Source organism: Aphidius gifuensis, linkage group LG5, assembly GCF_014905175.1.
Source record: "Aphidius gifuensis isolate YNYX2018 linkage group LG5, ASM1490517v1, whole genome shotgun sequence".
NCBI classification, from domain to species: Eukaryota; Metazoa; Arthropoda; class Insecta; order Hymenoptera; family Braconidae; genus Aphidius; species Aphidius gifuensis.
The window spans coordinates 537,042-558,204 of NC_057792.1; the positions used below are offsets into that span (position 1 = coordinate 537,042).

At 26.8% G+C, this 21,163-nt stretch overlaps 4 protein-coding genes across 5 annotated transcripts; 2 read left to right on the forward strand and 2 right to left on the reverse strand.

Moving 5' to 3' along the window:
• The first annotated feature begins 1,959 nt into the window (after positions 1-1,959).
• On the forward strand, positions 1,960-5,489 carry LOC122856627 (nucleoside diphosphate kinase-like). Of its 2 annotated transcripts, none has more exons than XM_044158347.1 (3): positions 1,960-2,301; positions 2,506-2,607; positions 5,098-5,390. In XM_044158347.1, the coding sequence occupies exons 1-3, from the start codon at positions 2,173-2,175 to the stop codon at positions 5,323-5,325; spliced, it is 459 nt and encodes a 152-aa protein (XP_044014282.1). In that variant the 5' UTR covers positions 1,960-2,172; the 3' UTR covers positions 5,326-5,390. The 2 variants fall into 2 exon arrangements, with proteins under 2 accessions (XP_044014282.1, XP_044014281.1); XM_044158346.1 differs by lacking the exons at positions 1,960-2,301; positions 2,506-2,607 and adding exons at positions 4,434-4,728; positions 4,878-4,979 and having other exon boundaries at positions 5,098-5,489.
• LOC122856626 (60S ribosomal protein L9) lies at positions 5,180-6,965 on the reverse strand. The gene is made up of 3 exons (XM_044158345.1): positions 6,866-6,965; positions 6,427-6,573; positions 5,180-6,226 (listed from the first exon to the last, which is right to left on the reverse strand). Exons 2-3 carry the CDS (start codon positions 6,562-6,564, stop codon positions 5,792-5,794), a joined length of 573 nt encoding a protein of 190 aa, XP_044014280.1. The 5' UTR covers positions 6,565-6,573; positions 6,866-6,965; the 3' UTR covers positions 5,180-5,791.
• Positions 6,966-8,106: 1,141 nt separating this feature from the next.
• Positions 8,107-18,016, reverse strand: LOC122856628. The gene is given in 4 exon segments (XM_044158348.1): positions 8,107-14,756; positions 14,830-14,858; positions 14,861-14,963; positions 17,153-18,016. Coding segments are annotated over 4 exon segments (6,372 nt in total). The 5' UTR covers positions 17,288-18,016; the 3' UTR covers positions 8,107-8,651.
• A 1,309-nt stretch (positions 18,017-19,325) lies between these two features.
• LOC122856151 lies at positions 19,326-21,050 on the forward strand. Its single transcript, XM_044157844.1, has 4 exons — positions 19,326-19,386; positions 19,744-20,169; positions 20,274-20,452; positions 21,012-21,050. Exons 1-4 carry the CDS (start codon positions 19,326-19,328, stop codon positions 21,048-21,050), a joined length of 705 nt encoding a protein of 234 aa, XP_044013779.1.
• Positions 21,051-21,163: the final 113 nt, after the last annotated feature.

Sequence of the window (21,163 nt, forward strand, 5' to 3'; positions counted from 1 at the left end):
GTGGATTGTGTTTAATAGCAAGAGTACTATAATGAGCTGATCTAAATTAACAAATAATTAGTACAATAATTAGTATAGCAATTATAAAAAATATAACATGTATTTATTTTCATTTTTATAAACGTACTTTTCAAGTTTACGACATTGAAAATGTATTGATGAAAGTAACAATAATACTCCAGTATTATTTTGTTCTTGTCTTAATAATTGCATACAATGTTTTTCAGCATTTTCATAATCACCAGCTTGATACTCACGATGAGCAAGTTCTAGAAGCCCTGAAAAAAAAAAACAAAATATTAAAAATAACTATTATATAAAAATTATAATTATTATTTACAATTGTTATCATCAGTGTTATTGCTACTTGTTATTTCTTTGTCTTGGGATATGTAAAAAAAATTTGATCCAAATTCGAAATGACTTGGTGAAATAACACTACTTGTTTCTTGTAAAATTCCATAATTATTATCATAATTGCACACAGCAATTACACCACTATTATTTATTGTTAAATCATTCATTTTTTTTTGGTAAATTAAATATTAGGATGATGCTATTTCAAGTCTAGCTTTGTCAAATAATGAGCAAATACTGTTGTAACCCTGTTTGGGGGGGTTGAATGTAAGCTGATATATAAAAGGTAAATTGTAATAAAAATCAAGAGGGGAACTACACCAGTTGTGTGCCCATCAACATCAAGTACCCTGTCGCAAATTAAAAAAAGCAATTAAATAATTTCAGCACCCTTTTCAACAAATTAAAATAATCAAACTTGAAAAATCATTATCAACAGCTATTTAAATAGCTATTAATTTATCAAATAAATATTTTAAATAGAAAAAGAAAAAGCAGAGTTGAAATGATGTTGATTCGAAATCATCAACAATTTCAAAATCAATAGTTACATCCCTGGTAAAAGGATATGTGTAACAAAGGGTCTCAGGATGAGAAAGCCCAAAGGAAAATAGGCTTGTTGGCAGATGGAAAGGTTGGCCAGTGGAATATTCCACAGAGATGGAACAAAAAATACATGTATACCAAGCCAGAGGGGAATATTAGGCGCAAATCGCAATAGACAAAGAATAAAATATACAAAATGAGAGAGACATGAAAATTTTAAAAATAAAAAAAAACATTGTTCTAGATGTAATTTAATATATTAATATTTTTGTTAATTTAATTTACATGACGATCAATAACAAGCACGTGTTTCAGCAAGTTGCAAGTACGCAAGGTACTTGTTCCAAAAAAAAGAGATCAATCTTTATGTAATTTTTTTTAATTTTTAAATAACTAATTTGACAAAAAAAAAAAAATCGATAATTATTAATGCAACTCTTTTTTTCAACATTTGTTTAAAAAAAAAAAAAAATACCTAAATGTTTATTATTTTTAAATAAAAAAATTATTAAAACAATTAATATATTATTTATGATAAAAATAATGGTAATTTGTTGATAATAATTTAGTCAACTCACCGACAGTTGAAAGTTGTGGCATTTCACTCATTTTTAATATGACATTTGCACCTGGTATTTGTTGATGACCCTGCGCTTGTGAAGTTTGCATGATGATGATGAATTTTTATTTTTAATTCGCAGAAATATACGCAAGCTAAAAGTTAGTTTTTTTTTTTTTTTTTTGTTTAAGTTTTTTGTCAATAAAATAAAATATTATTTATAATTTTTTTGTGATTTATTTGTTTGTTTATAATACACGTGTATTAGCTACGTCAACAATATCTAATTTTTGTCTTATTTTTTTGTCAACATAGAGAGAAAGAAAGATTGATTAAACACGAATTTAATTGCAATGAGATTTTTTTATTTCTCGTTACACTTGCTAACCAATATACGCCATTTTAAGATATTATTAGTTTACAAATTATTCGACATCTTTTAGTGGCGCTAGTTTTTCTTTTATTTTTTTTTTAGTATTTTTTTAGTATTAATTTAGCCACAAGTGGCGTGATAACCGTGTTTATCAACCAATGATATTTATTCTCTAGTTTTTCCCTATTAAATTTTTTGACCAATTAAATAACGAGGACGCCTGGATGATAGCATCATCAAAAACTAACTTCCTCTAAAATTTTAATACATCAAAAACCGGCAGACCACTATTCAGTTTGTTGAAACTTAAATTAATATAACAAAAAAAATCATTAAAATGGCTGAAAACAAAGAAAGAACTTTCATCATGATCAAACCCGATGGTGTCCAACGTGGACTTGTTGGTAAAATCATCCAAAGATTTGAAGAAAAAGGCTTCAAACTCGTTGCCATGAAGATGGTCTGGGTAAGTTATCACCATCTTGATAGAACCTATCATCACATTCCACGTGGTCAATTATTAATTTTTCCAATTTCATCAACAACAATTCAATAATCATCCATTACATTGTCATTTTTTTGTTTATATTTTTGTTAATATGACATGTACCATCAAGTGTCTTTAATTGTTGATAAAAAAATTAATAATATTCATTTGTATTTTCTCCAGGCATCTGAGGATCTCTTGAAGGAACATTATGCTGATTTATCAAAACGTCCATTCTTCCCAAGTCTTGTTAAATACATGAGCTCTGGACCAGTTGTTCCAATGGTAATATTATCATTATTATAATTACGTAATATATAAAAAAAAAGATAAGCTGATTATCAGGAGTGAATCCTATCAAGTTGTGTTACATAATATTAATGGAAATTTTAATTTGTCTTTGAAGGTATGAAGAAGATAAAGAAGATGATGATTTGATAGTGTTCGATCAAACACTTCTGTCAAGTCACAATGTAGATTACCAAGATCGCTGGTGATTATTGTGTCCGTTAATTTGGGCCTATCATTACTAACTGGTATACTGCAGTGCTGCTGATATCAGCAGAGAAAGAAATTAAATTGTGGCTTCAATCTGGAGATGAAAAGAAATGTCAGTTGTTGACTGGTCTGCATGGGCAGAAAAATGGATCTATGAATAATTTAATTGTTCCAAATCAATAAACTTCCATAAAATGTTTTTTTTTTTCTCTTATGACTTGTGAGTCATCAGTCATGAGAGATTAATATGATATAAAAATAAAATCATTGTTTTGTTTCATTATTTTTTTAATGTAACATGATCTATGTTATTCATGACAAATAAATAATTTCATTCCTATAAATTATTGTGTCTATTTGTGTTGTTTTACTGATTTAAATTTAATAAATTATATTTATTATTTACTGAGTAATCAAAGAAAAATTAGTATTTTTTTTTTTACTTGTTTTTCATTAAATAAATAAAAGAGTAGACGTAATTTAAAAAAAAAATTAAAATAACTGTTTATATATATTTTTGGTAATAATAATAATTAATTCATATTTTTAATTATTATTTTATTTTAATTATAGCAGCTGTTGAAACAAGGTGAAATTTTTTATTTTTATTTTTTTATGCAACGTGGATAATGAGTCAATAATTAAAGTCAATAATTTTTATATGAATTTAGATGGAATGATTATTTAAAAATTGTATTTTTATTAATTTCATGATTGCAGAATTAATTTTTTTTATAAATTTAAAGCTATTTATTTTTTTTTCTAGCTAATTTTGCTAATGAAACATTTTTAATTATTATTTTTTTTTTTTTTTTTAGCTTTAAAATTAATTTTTCTATTACTGACCTTTTTATTTCGATGGCTTTTAAATTTTTTTATCATTACATTTGTCAATTTAAAAAAAAAAAAAACACTATTTAGAGAATATTGTTGGTAAATTTAATGTTTTTTTTCGATTCCCAACAGATTGATTAATTCAAATCGAAATTTGAAAAATAAAATCCACCAATAAGTCGATGAACCTTTACTAAAAAAAAAAAAAAAAATACAAATATTTTGTTAATTAATAATATAACTGCTATGTGTCATGAAAATAATACCAGAAAATAAATTAAATTTAAAAAACACAAAACACCTTATAAGTGATAATTGTCTTAATAAAGTCTTGTAAATAATTATTGTCAATCAAAGTTATCGTTAAAATAGACAAATACACTGGATTTTCTTGTTGACATTCAGAGATACGATAGCAAAGATGATTGCTGATAAAATATGTCATTTTGGGGTTGAAAAAACTTTTAATTAAAATGGAAAATTTATGATCAATTTGATAAGACAACAGATTGAATATAAATAATAACACAAATGGAAAAATACAAAAATAAATTCTCATTAAAAAAATAAGAAAATATACAAAATAATAATAACAAATTGTCATTTAAAAAAAAATACATTTGTAATAATAATCAGCAGTATAAATAAAAAATATTTTTATTTAATATTGTTGGTTGAAAGACCTCAATAAACATCAACAATCCAACACAATATATATTGAATGTGCCAGTTCAAACAATAATAATCATGAAATAATTGATATGATAACGATAAAAAAAAAATAATAATACCTTTCAATTTAGTATATAAAGAATGGAATTATCAGTATAAAAATAGTAATAAAAACTGGATCATCAAATTAACATCAAAGTTATTAAATTGAAAATTAGTTTGTGAATAAAATCAATCTTAATCATGGCTGAAAATGGAAAAATGACTGTATCAGAAAATAACAATAAAGAAAAAACATTGATAATGGTCAAGCCAGATGGTGTACAACGTGGACTTGTTGGTAAAATAATTCAAAGATACGAAGAAAAAGGTTTCAAGCTTGTTGCTATCAAGATGGTTTGGGTAAGTCTTTTATTTCTTTTAAATTAAATGATGCATCAATATGGAAATGATGATTATTAAAATATCCAAGACATAATTCCAATTGATTGAACATCATCATCATCATCATCATCAAGATGATTTATTAATTTATTAAATTATATTTAAAGCCAACTGAAGAACTCGTCAAGAAACACTATGCCTATCATTCAGAACAACCATTTTTCCCAGCTCTTGTTAAGTACATTTGTTCTGGTCCAGTTGTTGCGATGGTAATTAAATTTATCATGTATTATTAAATACATAAATTTTTTAAAAGATAACAAATAATAATTGTCAATATTTTAACAAATGTTTTTTATACTTATTTTTTTTTTAAATTGATAAAAGGTCTGGGAAGGATTTAATGCTGTTAAAACAGGACGTATCATGCTTGGTACACATACTGACTTTGCACCTGGTACAATCAGAGGTGATTTTTGTGCTCATCAAATTGAAAAAAATATAACTCATGGATCACATGATCTTGAAGCTGCTAAGATGGAAATTAAATTATGGTTTTCTGATAAAGAAATTATGAATTGGACGTCGTGGGCTGAAAAATGGATTTACCAGTAAATTTTTCATGTTTTTTTGGTGAAAAAAATAAATCGAATTTATTAAAAAAAAAAAAAAAAAAAAAACTGCCCAAGACAACGAAATAGATCATTTAAGAATTATTGTAGTTATTTAAAACATTGTGTTCATATTAAAATAAGCAAATAAAAATTATATAAAGCTCATTTTATTTATCTTCATTTTATTTATTGCTCTAGTTTGTTGATTGTCAATTTTTATAAGCAATTATAATCCACCAGATTAATTATTTTTCAATAAATTATTTGAATATTTAGTCAAGTCTAAAATATATTACTAGTCAATTGATAAAACGAAGAAATCAAAAATCAATAAATTATTAAAAAATTAAAATTAACAAGGTAAAAAATAGTTTAAAAAAAAAAAAACTACTATTATTTGTTTTTATAATTTCTTTAAACTTTATAAAGATTTTTTTACACATGTATATTTTTTGAAAGTTTGTTTATTAATCATCATCTTGGACAACAGTTGTTTTTTGTGATACATATAATCCATCCAAAAACTTTCTGATATCCTTATTTTTAACAGTTGTTGACTGTTGAATGAGGGCTGCTGATCTTGAGACATCTTCAAGTGAGTTACCTTGAATAATTAACTCTTCCTTTTGTTGAGTTGAGTTTGATACAGTAACACCTGGTGACATTTTAACACGACGAATGTATTTCTCTCCAAGGAAATTTCTAATTTCAATAACTGTGTTGTTTTCAGTGGCAACACAATTAATTGGGAAATGGGCATATACTGCTCTCATCTTGTAAAGGAATCCCTTGGTGACTCCCTTTAACATATTTTCAATGTGAGAACAAACTGTTCTTACAGCAGCCAACTCTTTTTTAGTTCCAAACCATTTTTGGACTTTCAAGGTTCTTGGACCAACCATCTGTAACATTAATCATTGACAAATTTAGTAAACAACATAATCAACAAGCAACAATATTTATGTTATTGGTCTTTTAAATTAATACAACTCAGATATGATTTATCACTGAGTCCAGTGAAGGGGAATCCAAACAATATCATCATTATTATCATTTTAATTAACATGTTATGCTCTCAATTATTGAAATTAAAATTACTCACTTTAATGTCAAGAGCCAAGTGCTTGAAGGATCTCTTGAGGACACCTCGGGGTCCTTTAACAGTCACCAAACGAGATTTGACTGTAACAGTCAATCCCTCTGGGACTTTGACAGTCTGTTCACAAACAATTTGCTTCATGATGAAGATCTGTAATAAATAATTATTTTAAATTATTATTTATTATTTTACTATAAATTATAAATAACACAATATTTTATTCCACGCGTTCAACACATTCTAAAAGCACTCTAAATAAGGTTATGCGCCCGCATTGAAATAATTTTTTTCTCATTTTGCCATAGAAAATAATAGAAAAATATCACTTTTTAATTATAAATTTAATATCGATGATAATTGCACTTGATCTATAATTTATTTATACATAATTTTCACTCAGATTAATATAGATTAATTAAATTATTAAAACGACATTATTTACCTGACTCAGCTGAAGGAAGCTGGTTAAAAAAAGAACAAGAGACGAGGAGACAAGAGGGAAATATGAGCGCGGCCATATTGCGTGATATGGTAGATGGCTCTATTATCATACAATAAAAGCATCAATATTAAACGCGCCAAAGTTTCAAATATTATTTAATTATATCATCAATTATTGAACAATATATAAATAAAAAATCAATTAATAAAAAAAACATTAAACACAGAAAACAAAAAAGAAAAACATCAAGTTAAATCATCAAAATTATAATTAAAATATTTAAAACAATTTGAAATAACAAGTAAAATTTTATTTTCATTTGAATTTTATTTATTAATTATTTAATTAGTAAATATACTTTGTTTTATACATGGCGTAGCGAATCGCGTATCACAAATACAATTAAAATCTATTCTTAATTTATTAATGCCGTTACTTGTTTTATTAAAAAATTATTTCAATCAATTGGTAGAAATATATGAATAATTAGTTCATTTTTCATTTTCATTCTAAATTAAAAAACAAACAAACAAATAGTATAATAATTATATTAAATTATGACATTGTTTTATTATTTTAATTATTATGCTAATTACAATATTTACAAGTTGAATTTTTCATGTTTTATTATTTAATTTAATAATTATTTTGTCTTTTTTTCACTTATGTTTCAATTATACCAAAAAAAAATTACAGTTTTTAAATAATTTTTAATTGTACAATTTTATTGTTAATTGTCGTCTTAAAATGAGATGTATTAGTTTTTCTTGTTTGCTAAATACTTTGGAATGAATGAGGTGTAAATAACTCGTATATTATCCTCAAGTTTATATCAGAAAAACATAATGTAGCTCAAATACATTTATCATTTCAAATAAATTGCTTGTATTTTTTTTTTAAATTATATATATCTTATCCTTTGTTCGATTGATTTGTTATTGTTTAACAAATGAAAATAATTTCAATGTCTTTCAGAGCAAATAAAGAAAAAATTTATCGTCTTTTTATAAAATATTGTTGTTGGCTTTGTTGGTCATTTGGCATATAACATAAGTAAAATACTAAATGTATTATGTAATTTTAAATTAATATTTAAAGTTGTTTACTAATTTTACATGCCAAATGAACAACAAAGCCAAATTGCAATTGAGTTGCAAAGAAACAAAGCATAAGATAAATATGATTGTGATTATAAATTTATTAGCACAAAATTATTAGACCACAGCTGAATTAACCATGGCCAATCAAAGCATTTGTCTCAAGTTGAATAGTTGTAGTTGATTCAGCTGTGGTCTAATGACTTTGTACTAACACAGAATCACAAAATATTCAAAAATAGAGAAATAACAATTAATGAGACTTTCAAATAACAAAAAAAATAAATATTTTAAATACAACTGACATTATAATTATTTCCTACTGACTCATGTGGACTCATGCAAAAAAGACAAAGTGAATATATTTGGGCTACATGATGCTTTTCTTATGTAAACTCAAAGATACCTATATAGCCAAGTGAATTATTTTTGTAATTAATTATAACAAATTAAATTTGCTATTTTTTTATGAAATTCATCATGATTGATTATGTTATTTTAATAATCCTAATTTTTGTATTTAAATAGAAACTAAAGTATCATTGAGATACTGTTTTTTATTATTATTTTTTTTTGTAGAAAAAAATAGTCTTATTCTATTTGTTCAATCTAAATTATAAATTAAAAAAAAAAAGAAAACAAACAAATAATATTTAGAAAAAAAACCCAAGGACTTGAATTTTTTAAAACTACGTCCTTGACACACTGTTTTTGGCACTCGAATTATCATCGTCATCACCATCATCATCTTCACTTTCTTCACCACAATTAACATTATCATCAGCTTCACTCTGTATTTCCATTTCATTGTCATTATTTTCATCAACATCTTGACTGTCATTATTATCAGTATAATTATCATCATACTCAACATTATCTTGTTGATAAATATAACCAGTAACATCAGCCAATTCATTATCATCAGCCTCAATTTCATCAACATTTCTTTGTATTAATATTTGATTTCCATCAGCATCATTTGCAACCATTAATACAGTACCATCAAGATTTTCAATTTGCATTTCATCTTCATGCTCAGTTACAAATACCCCCTCCTCTTCTTCATTATTTTCATTATCAGATTCAATTTCATCGTGTGATTTATCAGGAGATGATTGTTCATAATCAATATCTTTTATGCCTTCTAAACCTTCATGATTTACTTCTGGATATATATCTTCTTCCTCCTCCGCCTCGTCTTCTTGTTCTTCTTCTTCTTCTTCTTCTTCTACTTGATCATCATCATCTTCACCTTCATTTTCTTCTTCATTTTGTTCATCTTGTTCGACACTTTCATCATGCTCTGAATCAATTGCCATCTCTTCTTCTTCTTCGTCTTCTTCTTCATTTTCATTTTCTTCTTCATCTTTATCTTGTTTTATTTTATCATAATTATTATTATCATTATCATCTGGCTTTGGAGAAGATTCACTTGATATTAATGGTTTTTCTTCATTATTAGAATTTTTTTCACATTTAATATTAATAGGCTCATTTACATCAACAGTGTTTAATAATTTTTCATCATCATTTTTATTTTCTTGACTTGTTGATGAATCATTATTTATAACTGGTTTAATATCAATTGAAATATTTGATTTATCATCATGACTTTCATGCTCTTTAATAATAACATCAGAGCATTTTGTTGTATCTTTGGCATTGGCCTCGGCTTCTTCTTCTTCTTCTTCATCTTCACTGGCTGATGCTGCAACACTACTATTACTGCTACTACTACTGCTACTGCTATCAGAATCTTCAGAGTGTTGTGAATGTTCACTTTGTTCAGTATTATTTTCACCATTATCTTCAAATGCTTCATGTTCACTTTCAAAATCAGCTTCTTCACCAACTTCTTCCATCAATGAAGCACCATCACCAATTAAACTACCTTTATCATCATATTCTCCTTCTTCTTCTTCTTCTTCTACTTGTTCTTGTTGTTCTTCGTGCTCTTCTGCTTTTTTATTTTGTTGTTGTTGTTGTTGTTCTTCTTCTTGTTCTTCATTTTCATGTTTAATATTATTTTTTTCTATAATTTGGTCCCCAACATCAGCTTCTTCACGACGTTTAACAATACAATTATTAGCATGTTCATTTAATTTATCTTGATTTTCAAAACTAACAGCACATTTCATACACCAAATATGTTCATTATTATTAATATGAATACTCATATGAAGTAATAATTTACTTCTTGCATTGTGATATCTACCACAAGTTTTACATGTAAAATTATTTCCTTCACAGCTTAATATTGCTTCATGTGCTTCTTTTAAATGACATGATAAATCAAAATATGTTTTACATAATTTTAAACAAACACCACATGTTACAGCAGCTTCAGCACGATGAAATCTAATTAAATGTTGCCATAAATGTTTTTTAGCTGGCCATTGTTTACCACACACTTCACAAGCACACACAGTATTTGTTGATTCATCATAAACTTTTCTTGAATCTTTACGATAACATTTTGTTGGCTGTGGATTTTTTACTGTTGTCAGTGGCATCAATGGTGGCAAAGGTTTTTGTCCAGATAATTGCATATTAATATCTTCAAATAAATTAAAATCAGGTATATTTAAACTCATATCATTCATTACATCATTATTATCATCATCATCAACAACAGCAGCAGCACCACCAGCAGCTGCATCAGTAAAATCATCATTATTATTATCATATTGTTGTTGTTGTTGTTGTTGTATTTTTAATTGATTATTATTTTTAAGATGTGATTCAAGTATCGACATTGAATTGCCACTTTCTAAATCATCTTTTAAATATTTATTTGTACATATTTTTATGTGATTCCAATACAATGATCTTGTACTAAATTGTTTTGTACAACTTTTACATTCATAATTATCACGATTTTTAGATTTTTTCTTGGATTTAATTTTTTTAAACATCTTATCTGGATCTTTATTATGTACATCACGATAATGTTGACCAAATTCATCGTCATTTGCAAATAATTCATAACAAATATCACACTCATGTGACTCTGATCTTTTGCGTTTTGTTGTTGAAAAACTATTATTGTATAATAATGAATTATTATCATCATCATCATCATAATCCAAGTAATCAATGTCAATTGATTGATCATCAATTTTAGATGAATTATCATAACTGCTTTCAATATTAGCAAGTTGTTCTTTAGTTACATTGTGAATGTATTCATAGTGATATCTAATATCATCATCACTTGTAAATACAGCTAAACATTGTTTACATGTTCTAAATACTTTACCATGACATTTTTTAGTATGATCAAATGCTTTCCATTTTGATGCATATTGTTTACCACAAACTTGACATGTATTTGGTCGTGATAATATACCAGGATGTTCATCCTCAACGTGTTTTTTTAAATCCTTTGGATCTTTCATTGGAATTAAACATACACCACATGATACACCAATTTCATTTCTATGTAAACTAAGTATATGCATTTTTAATTTTAGCTTACTCTCAACAGTATCACAAAAATCACAAACATTTAATGAATTATGATATTTATGATCTTTTTTATGAACATCAAGATCTTCTTTTGTTCTAAATAATTTTTTACATGATGTACATGTTAAATCATCATGATTCATATGATTAATTCTATTGTGTGTCATAATACCAAGTTTTGATGTTATTGTTTCATTACACAAATGACATGTATAACTACTGTGATGATTTTCAATGTGTTTTTGTAAACTTGCACGATCTTTAAATATTCTTTCACATGCACGACAACGTGTTAATAATGCACCAGGATCTTTACGATAATTTTGACAACCTTTCATATGTCTACGTAATAAATATCTTTTATGAAAACCTTTATTACATTTTTCACAATGATGAATAACATCATCATCACCACCAACACCAACACCACCACTACTACCACCACTTGTTTTACTATTAATGTAATTATTAATTAATTGTTGTTTTTCATCTGGTTCATAACGATGAGTTTTAGCAATATGAGCAGCAAGATGATCTTTTGATGCACTTGTTTTTAAACAATAACGACATGTTACATCACTATGTCCTTTGTGTACTCTATTAACATGCTTCCAAAGATGTGATGCTCTACCATAACATTTATTACACAAATCACATGGAAATAAACCATGTGTTAATCTACGATGATTACATAAATCATCCCAATTTATAAAACTTTTATCTGTACATATTTCACATGTTAAATTATAATCTTGTATATTATCATTCATCATAATATTATTATCATCATCATTATTTATTTGATTTAATAATGACATACCATTTGTTGTTGTTGTTGTCATTGTTGTCGTCATCATCATCAAATCATTATCAACAATACCATGTATTTTTCTGTGACGTGACATTTTTGATTTATTTGAATATGGACGACCACAAATATCACAACTAAAATCACCATTTGTCAATGGCCAATGATTTTTAACATGTAAACTAAGTTGATAAACATCAGGAAATACTTTTAAACAAACACCACATATTAATGGTACTGTATCAGCATGTACACCCATAACATGTTTCCAATAATCAACTCTACTTCCCCATAATTTACCACATATTTCACATGTATTTGGTGATGGTCCCTGCATTGCATGATGTTGTACATGATCATTTTTTAATGATTTTGTTGAAAATATTTTGGCACAATCAGTACGTTCACATTTTATTGTTGCATCATCATAATGAGTATTTGATACATGAAGCCAGCGTTCCCATTTACTTGGATGTGAACTACCACATAATTCACAAACATAAAATAAATTATATGGTCCTTTTGTACCATTTGTTGTTGTTGTTGTTGATGATGATGATGGTGTTGTTGATAATGTTGCTGTTGTATCATTTATTAATTGATCTGTTTTATGTGCATTACGTTGATGACGTATTAAATGATCTTCATTTGGAAATGATTTAAAACAAACATGACAATTTACTTTTTCACCATCTTCAGCATCAAAATCAGTCCATTGTTCTTGTCCATCATTTATTATTGGTATATTATCACTGTAATAATTTGAATTAAGCTGTACAAAATTAGCTGGATCATATGATGAATCAATATTATGTATTGATACATGTGTTATTAATTTTTTTCTAGAATCATGCTGTCTACCACATATTGTACAACTATAACGTCTTTGTTCAGATACTAATAATTTTGATCCACCATGATACATATTAACATGATTTAATAATTGTTCATTATCTGAACATATTTTTAAACAAATACCACATGCAAATGCAGCATATTCTTTGTGTGTTGCACGTATATGTAACCATAATGATGCACGATCATTAAAATCACGTGTACATATTTCACAAACAAATACTGTTTCAATTTCAATATGATTATCATTTATTGTTTCATCATCATGTTGTTGTTGTTGTTGTTCTTCCTCATCATCATTCTCATCATTTTCATCTTCTTGATTTATAGAATTAATTTCTAATGGTTCACTTTTAATATTATTATTTGTTGCTGTTGGCATTAATAATAATTTTTTAAGACATTTATCATTTTCAATAAATGGTGATGGATCAATACCATGTGATGATAATATATGTCTACTTAATGATGATTTAACAACAAAATCTTTTTTACATAATGTACAAATATATGGTTTTTCTTGTATTTTTTCATACTCTTTTGAATAACCACCACCATCAATCATTTCTTTTTTAATTATTAATTTCTTTTTATCTTTAATTTTTAAACGTTTATTAATACCTTCATTATTGTTATTATTATTATTACGTGTTAATGCTTGTTTAAGTATTGTTAATTGTGGATTTTTAGATAATTTAGCTTCAGCATTACGATATTCACGACTATAATCATCTGATTCATTACTTGACATGTCGTCTGATGCATCCATTAAACATTTACCTTTTATTGGTAATTTATTATTATGATTATTTTTATTTTTATTTTTAGTACGTTCATTACCAACACCACCACCAACAATACATACACGACTGTGTTTATTTAAATCAGTTATATTTGTATACATTTTTGGACATTTTTTACATTGAAAACGTGTATCTTGTTGTATATATGGTCCAGGTGGTTCAGGTGGTGCTGATAAACCAGTGTGTCTTGATTTAATATGTTCTTCTAAATTAATTCTTGTTGAGTAAATACGTGAACAAAAACGACATGTTACTGCTGGATGACCACGATGTGTTGTTGATACATGACCCCATCTGTGTTTAGCTGTTGAATATGATTTATTACATAAATCACATTGATAGGGTCGTTTGTATGATGTATGATCATCAGTTATAACTTTTTCTCCTACAACATCATTTTCAGCACCAACATGAATTTTAGCATGTAATGATAAATGTCCCTTTGAACTAAATGCTTTATCACACAATGAACATACATAAACTTCATGTTGTTCTGATGTATGTTTAAATACATCATGTGATGATATTTGGTCAATTTGATTTGACGATTCCATGTCTGTTATCATGTCAAGAAAATCAGATGGATTTAATTCAATATCCATTTCATATTCATCTGATTTGTTATTATGATTATTATCATCTAGATAATATTGACAATCATCAGTACTTGATTGTCCCATTTCTAAATCATGTATTGCTTCACCATCGGAATTTAATCTTGGTGGTGTACCTAGGGCAGCATTTGGATTAACAACTGGTGCTTCTGGTATTAATATTGGCATTTTTTCTTTTTCTTTCAATAGCTCTGTACGTAGCTCAAAACATTTTTCCATATCTATACCATTTCTTCCTCCATTTTTCTGTTAAATAAAACATATTTATTTATCATTAATTTTTCTTGATTAATTGTTTTGTTTTTTTTTTTCAACTTACGGAATCATTTGATGGAAGACTACGTTCAGTAATGCAACAGCATTAACACATGCTGTTCTAAAGTCATAAAAATTTTCCAAATTGTACATACATCTGTAGCACAAACATTTTGGTAATCGATCATCTTCATTAATCTGTAAATAAAATTATAAAATTACTGATAAGAAATTTAATTAATTAAATCACAACACATGTAGTAGCTGTAATAAATTATATTTATATATATTTTTTTTTATTTTCTATTCAGGTCAAGGTGTCATAAATCTCAATATACTGAGTCATCAACACCAGTTGATGTTGTTGTTGTTCTTGTTATATTGGCGATTAAATATTTCTCAATGAAAATACAATTATTATTTTTCAAAATTATCGAAAAAAATAAAAAATACAACAGCTGTTTTAAATTAAAATAATTATTTGAATTTACAAAAGTGTTTTAATTAAAATAAACACGTCAAGTCTTAATCAATTTATGGAAAATTTAAATTAATAAAAATAATAAGAAAATTAAAAAAATAAAATTATAATTTTCATGTAATTCAATTGCATGAAATAACCACAGTATTGTGATAAGGTTAAAATTGAGGTCAACAAGAGAGAAGCAATTTTATTCTGGTGAAATATCGTCGTCACGAATAAATAATAAAAAAATAAATAAAAAATAAAGATGCATATGCAGTAAGTCAGGTAGAGAGAAGAGTTGTCTTCTTTGAGGTCACGTTGACGTAAATTTAATTTTGTATTGAATTGGTGGTGGTGAGTGTTGGATGATGATGTTGCTTCGTCATGAAATAAGAGAGTCGAGAGAAAAGAGTGAACCTCGGACTGAGGAAACAAACGACTCGGTTTGATCCACGCAACATAGTATATCAACCAGCTAACAAACCAACGAACCAACGAATCAACCAACCAACCAACCAACAAGAAGATACAAACAACAGCAATAGTAACATCAGCACATTCTCAACTAATGGAAGTGGTGGGAAGAGTCATCACGAACACAACGAATGATGGAGTGTAATAAAAAAAAAAAAAAAAATTAAAGATAAGAGGGACGGTAGGAGGTGAGGAGACAGGGGAATTTACAACAACGGCAACGGGGACAACGACGACGACGACGGTGATGATGATGATGACGATGACTACCGGATGCAGCCAAGCAAAGGCAGGATGAGAGTAAAATACAAGGCTCATTGAAATTTGGATGACCACGTATCCAACCAATTCAACAACACCCAAAACCACATTTATTTTTTTTTTTGTTTTATTCAATTATTTTTTTTTTAATGAAAAAAAAAAAAAAATCTCTTTTTCTTTTTTTTTGATAATATAAAATTATTTATCATATTTTTTTGAAAATATTTTTTAAGATACTAGAGGATTTTTTGAAACCCCAACATGTGAAGAGAGAGAGAGGAGGGATAAAAAATAAATGCAAGATCGTATTTCGATGACCGGGTGGGCCCAGGAAGTTTGAAACTGGCAGTGAGTAATTTTTCAATAAGAAAGAGGGAAAAATGAATTAAAAAGTGAAAAAAAAAAAAACGAGAGAGAAAGAGAGAACACGTTTCAGGATTTAGAGGAAGTTCTTGATGTTGCTGCTGCTGCTGTTGCTATTACTCCTGAAGATCAATACAACAGAAAGGAGGCCTTCAGCCGGTCCAGTCTCTCTCTCTCTCCTTTCTATCATCATTCAACAAGCCAGAAGCCAATTCAACCTCCTCCAGCTGCCCAACTACATCCACACATAATTTTTATATCTATTTATACAACATCTAGCTATTCATCTATTTCCCCTTCTTTTTATAATAATAATAACAACAACGTATATTTATCTTTTTATATATATTGAAAAAAATAAAACTCGCCTCACGTGTTTCAAAATGACAACAAAAACAAATTTAAATGATATATATATTTTTGTTTAAAAAAAAAAAACTGCCAATTTGTTTTTATATATTTTTTGGAGCAAAATATTGTATAAAATTTATTGTGAATGATGATTTTTTAGAAGAGTATTTACACATGTATAATAACGACGATGAATAAATACTGTTGGCCTAAGGCCTCGGTGATATCGTCGTCATCACCGAGAGAGCCTGCCGACCTCGCTCACCCGACCGCATATATATTGTCAAATTGTGACAAACAACTGCGACACTACATGGGCCGCGCCTCCTCGATAATTTTTTTATTATTTTTTTAACTTAAATATTAAATATTCCAACTGTTATTTAAATTTAAAATCAATTTATTAATTTTTTTTTAACCTTTAACAAACTTATTTTTTTTTTGTAAATAATTAATTATTTAATTAACTCACCTTGAATGGAAGACAAGTTTGTATTTTATCAACTAATTGTCGATTTTTTCCGTCCTGACCAAATATATTCATTTTAACGGCGTCGTACGAGGCACATAGCCTGCACAATTCATCGTACTTTTCCCTGGTATCCATCTTCAAAGACAGTCTTTTTATAATTGTTTTTTAAATAAATTTCAATCACCTTTTGTTTTTTTTTTTTTTTTCAACAAGTTTGTTATTAAATAGTTTTTTGTTTTTGAATTAACTAGCTGTGTTTTATTTAATTTATGCACTTAAAAAAATGTTTTAACCACAACGTAATATTCACTTGGCCTTCCTCGTGGATAAGACCTTCCAACAGCACCAATATTTCGTACTACTTTTCACCTCCTAACAGCCACACACAATCGTCACAAGCACACACTGGTGTAAAATGTAAATCCTCTCCTCTTGCTTCGTTGATATATATTTTTTTTTATTTTTTATCCCTTCCTCGACGACGATTGTTAAATACACGTAACGCTTTGAAGCAGCCAAGCAAAAGCAGCAGCAGCAGCAGCAGATTCACTCGCTTGGGTGATGCCAACCCCGGGATGTCTGGGACAACATGTATTGCATGTATTGTGTGTGTCCTCCTTCTCACAACACCCTGCCTTGCCCTGCTGCCTTCTCTATCTCTTGTGACTCTTCCTTGCCACCACTACCACCACCTCCAACACCCCCGTCACCTCTTGGTCAACATCATCATCATCATCATCGTCCTCTTGGCTGCATTCACCAATCTAATCAACACACTTTATCAATAGTTTCATATTTTTTTATATTTTATTATTAACATTAAACTCCACTATTTATTTACTATTTTTTTTATTTTTTTTTTTTATTTACCTTTTTTTTTTCACTGTTACACGTTAATTTTACGACAACAACAAAAATAATTATTGAATTGAATTATTGATGATAATTATTTAGTACAATTTTTATCTTTTTAAGTTGATTATTAGGAAATGTATTTAGATACCTGATAACTTTTAAAAACGACATTGAACAAAATACATCACTTTGTATGACCGGGCGCGGCCATCTTGTATACAATTTTTTTTTCTCTCTCTCTGTGCTCTCTCTCTCTCTAAATGTTAATCCAACTTCCCTAATAATGCGTCTGTAAGATGTCACCACACATGATTTTTTATAGTCAACTTGGAAAATAAAGTATAAAATAAATTATATAATATAAAAATAATTATAAAATAAAATAAAGAATAAATAATTAATAATTAATAATATATAAATAATAAATTAACAGTTAATTTATTTAACCCATTTGAATATAATTAATTCTATAACAGTATGCAAGATGAGACTTTGGGTGCCATCTATTTGTCAATCATTTCATTGGTTGCACACATCTTTTCCCTCCAATTGTATAATTATAAATAGATATTTAATAAAAAAAAAAATATATTAAATTTTTTATTCAATTCTTTATTCATTGATTAAAAAGTAAAATGAAAAATTTAACTGATACCAGTTAAAAAATTTAATTTATTTCTTGTTTATTGAACTAAAAGAGTGATGTACGGAAAAAAAAAAAAGGAACAAATTATTTATAGGTATCATCAAAATTTTCAAATATAATTTTTATTTTTTATTTATAAATTAAAAAATATAAAAAGTAATTAAATATATTCAATAATATTTTGATTTTTTATTTATGAGTATGATTATTTGGATATTACTATATTTAAAAAAACGTCCTAAATTATAACTCATAATTTTTTTTTTTTTAAATTCAACAATACAAATATAAGCCAGAGAGAGATATGATCTTTTACTTATGTGCATATATGCATCTCAACCAAATGTTTATTGTCTGATTGTCTAAGAGCTTGTGCCCCATGGTAAAAAGAAAAGCTATCCCTATACCAACCACGTTCACCCATTGGTCTAATATTCTATTGTAATAAAATTCTTTTTGAAGAGAAAAAAAACCGTGTCTCTCCTCAGTGCTCCTCAGGCTCCTCAGTACCAAAATTTTACTGTTCGAGTGCAGTCGCATTTTGCTGAAACTACATTCTATAAATTTTTTTTAAACATTTAATCAAATTAAAAATTTGTTGTGAAAGAATTCGAGTCAAATATATAAATTATTAATAGTTTTTTTTTATTGATTTATTAATTTTTTTATAATATGGCTTCTGATAAAATATTTATGACCTTTGTCATCGTTGTTTCAACTGTTCTTTATCGAGGTATTGTGGTATTTTTTTAATCATAAAATTATTTATTTTTTAATTGCATATTAACTATTTATATTATTATTTCTCATATTTTTCAATAATTAAATTTATAAATTTAAAAAATGTAAAATGTCAAAAAGCACGTGGCACACGTGACATAAAAACAAGCATGGTTTTTGTGTACGTGTAAACTTTGCTTGCTAGTGTGTGTTTCCGCGCACACCCATACTACTAAAAAACTTGATTTGTTCATCAGTAGCCTTATGGGTATTGGTGCAATATTATATTGAAAAAAAAATTTTCTCTGTATAAAATTTTGACTATTTATTTATTATTTAATACATTACGTTATTTTTTTATTGTATATAGTATTGGACTATCAAAACTCAATGTTAGAAAGAGAAATTCTACGTTTTAGTGGACCTGCAACATGTTCCGTAAATTCAGACAAGGATTTCGCAATGATGGTTGAAATAGGTAACGAAACTTTCTTGAAAATGTTACGCAATGTCTATGTGAATTATGAGGATCATCGAGGAAATGCTGTAGAAAAATATATCGTTAATCGTTTAAAAAAAGAAGGGGATGAATTCTGGATTAATAGAATATTTTATCGTACGATGAAATGTGAAGAAGCAGATTTGAAAAATGAATTCTATATAAAATTATTAAAAGAAATGCAAAAACAAAAATTAACTGGACGATACTCTGAAGACGAAGTTGAAGATAACATCAATCGATTGGAACAACTTTATGCTAAAAGAATTCAGGGCCCATCATCGTCGATTATTGAAGGCAAGTAGATTAGAAATCAAGTAGACTAGAAATACTAATATACATGTATATATAATATATTAATAATTAGTATAATTTATAATTTTTTTAATTTTTGATTTTAGAAACCATTATTGAAGCAGCTCCAAAATATACTTCATCATATAAATTACAATTTTTAGAAACATTTCGAGCAGATATGAATGAATTTTCTAAATTTGGAAAATACGTAGACGCTCTCTGGAAAGACTTGAGTACTTTGTGTATAAATTATGAGTTTAACAACGTAAATAAGGCAGCATTCGTACTTGATGCATACATCGATAAGTGTACAGTTGTGACCAATGGAACGGCTTCTATGTTGCTTGACGCATTAATGAGTCGTTTTGAGTATTTAGCACCAGCTGATTTAAAAAATAAATGCTATATAGAATTATTAAAAACATTTCAACGTCAAAAAATGATTGGAACATACTCTGATCACGAAATTAACAATATTATTAATCTGTTGAAAAAAACTTACGCCGATAAAATTTAGAAACCATCTCTGTGAACTTGAAAAAATTGTATGTATAAAATAAGTAAGAATCAATTATTTGTTATAGTAATGATTAATTATTTAAAATTCAAATATTCAATTATTAAAAAAATTTAAAAATTAAAATGTTGTTCTATAGTTGAAAATTAAAAGTTTTATTAAAATAAAAAATTGAGAAAAAAATTAATATATAACTTTTTGTTTTATCATTTATTATTTCTTAGCTGGTATAAAATTATTTTGACAAAAAAAAAAAATACATAGACAAATACACAACGAATAAATTGTTGGAAACTTTGTTCTATTTTATTTTTTTCAATTTTAGTATGTCGAGTTGTGTTGGATACTGTCTCATAAAAAATAAAAAATACACTTATATATTGAAATATAAATATAATAATAAATTATATTTTAAATTTGACTGTTTTTTTTTCGCTTGAATTTAATTTTTATCTATTGAATTTTTTTTTAATTTGA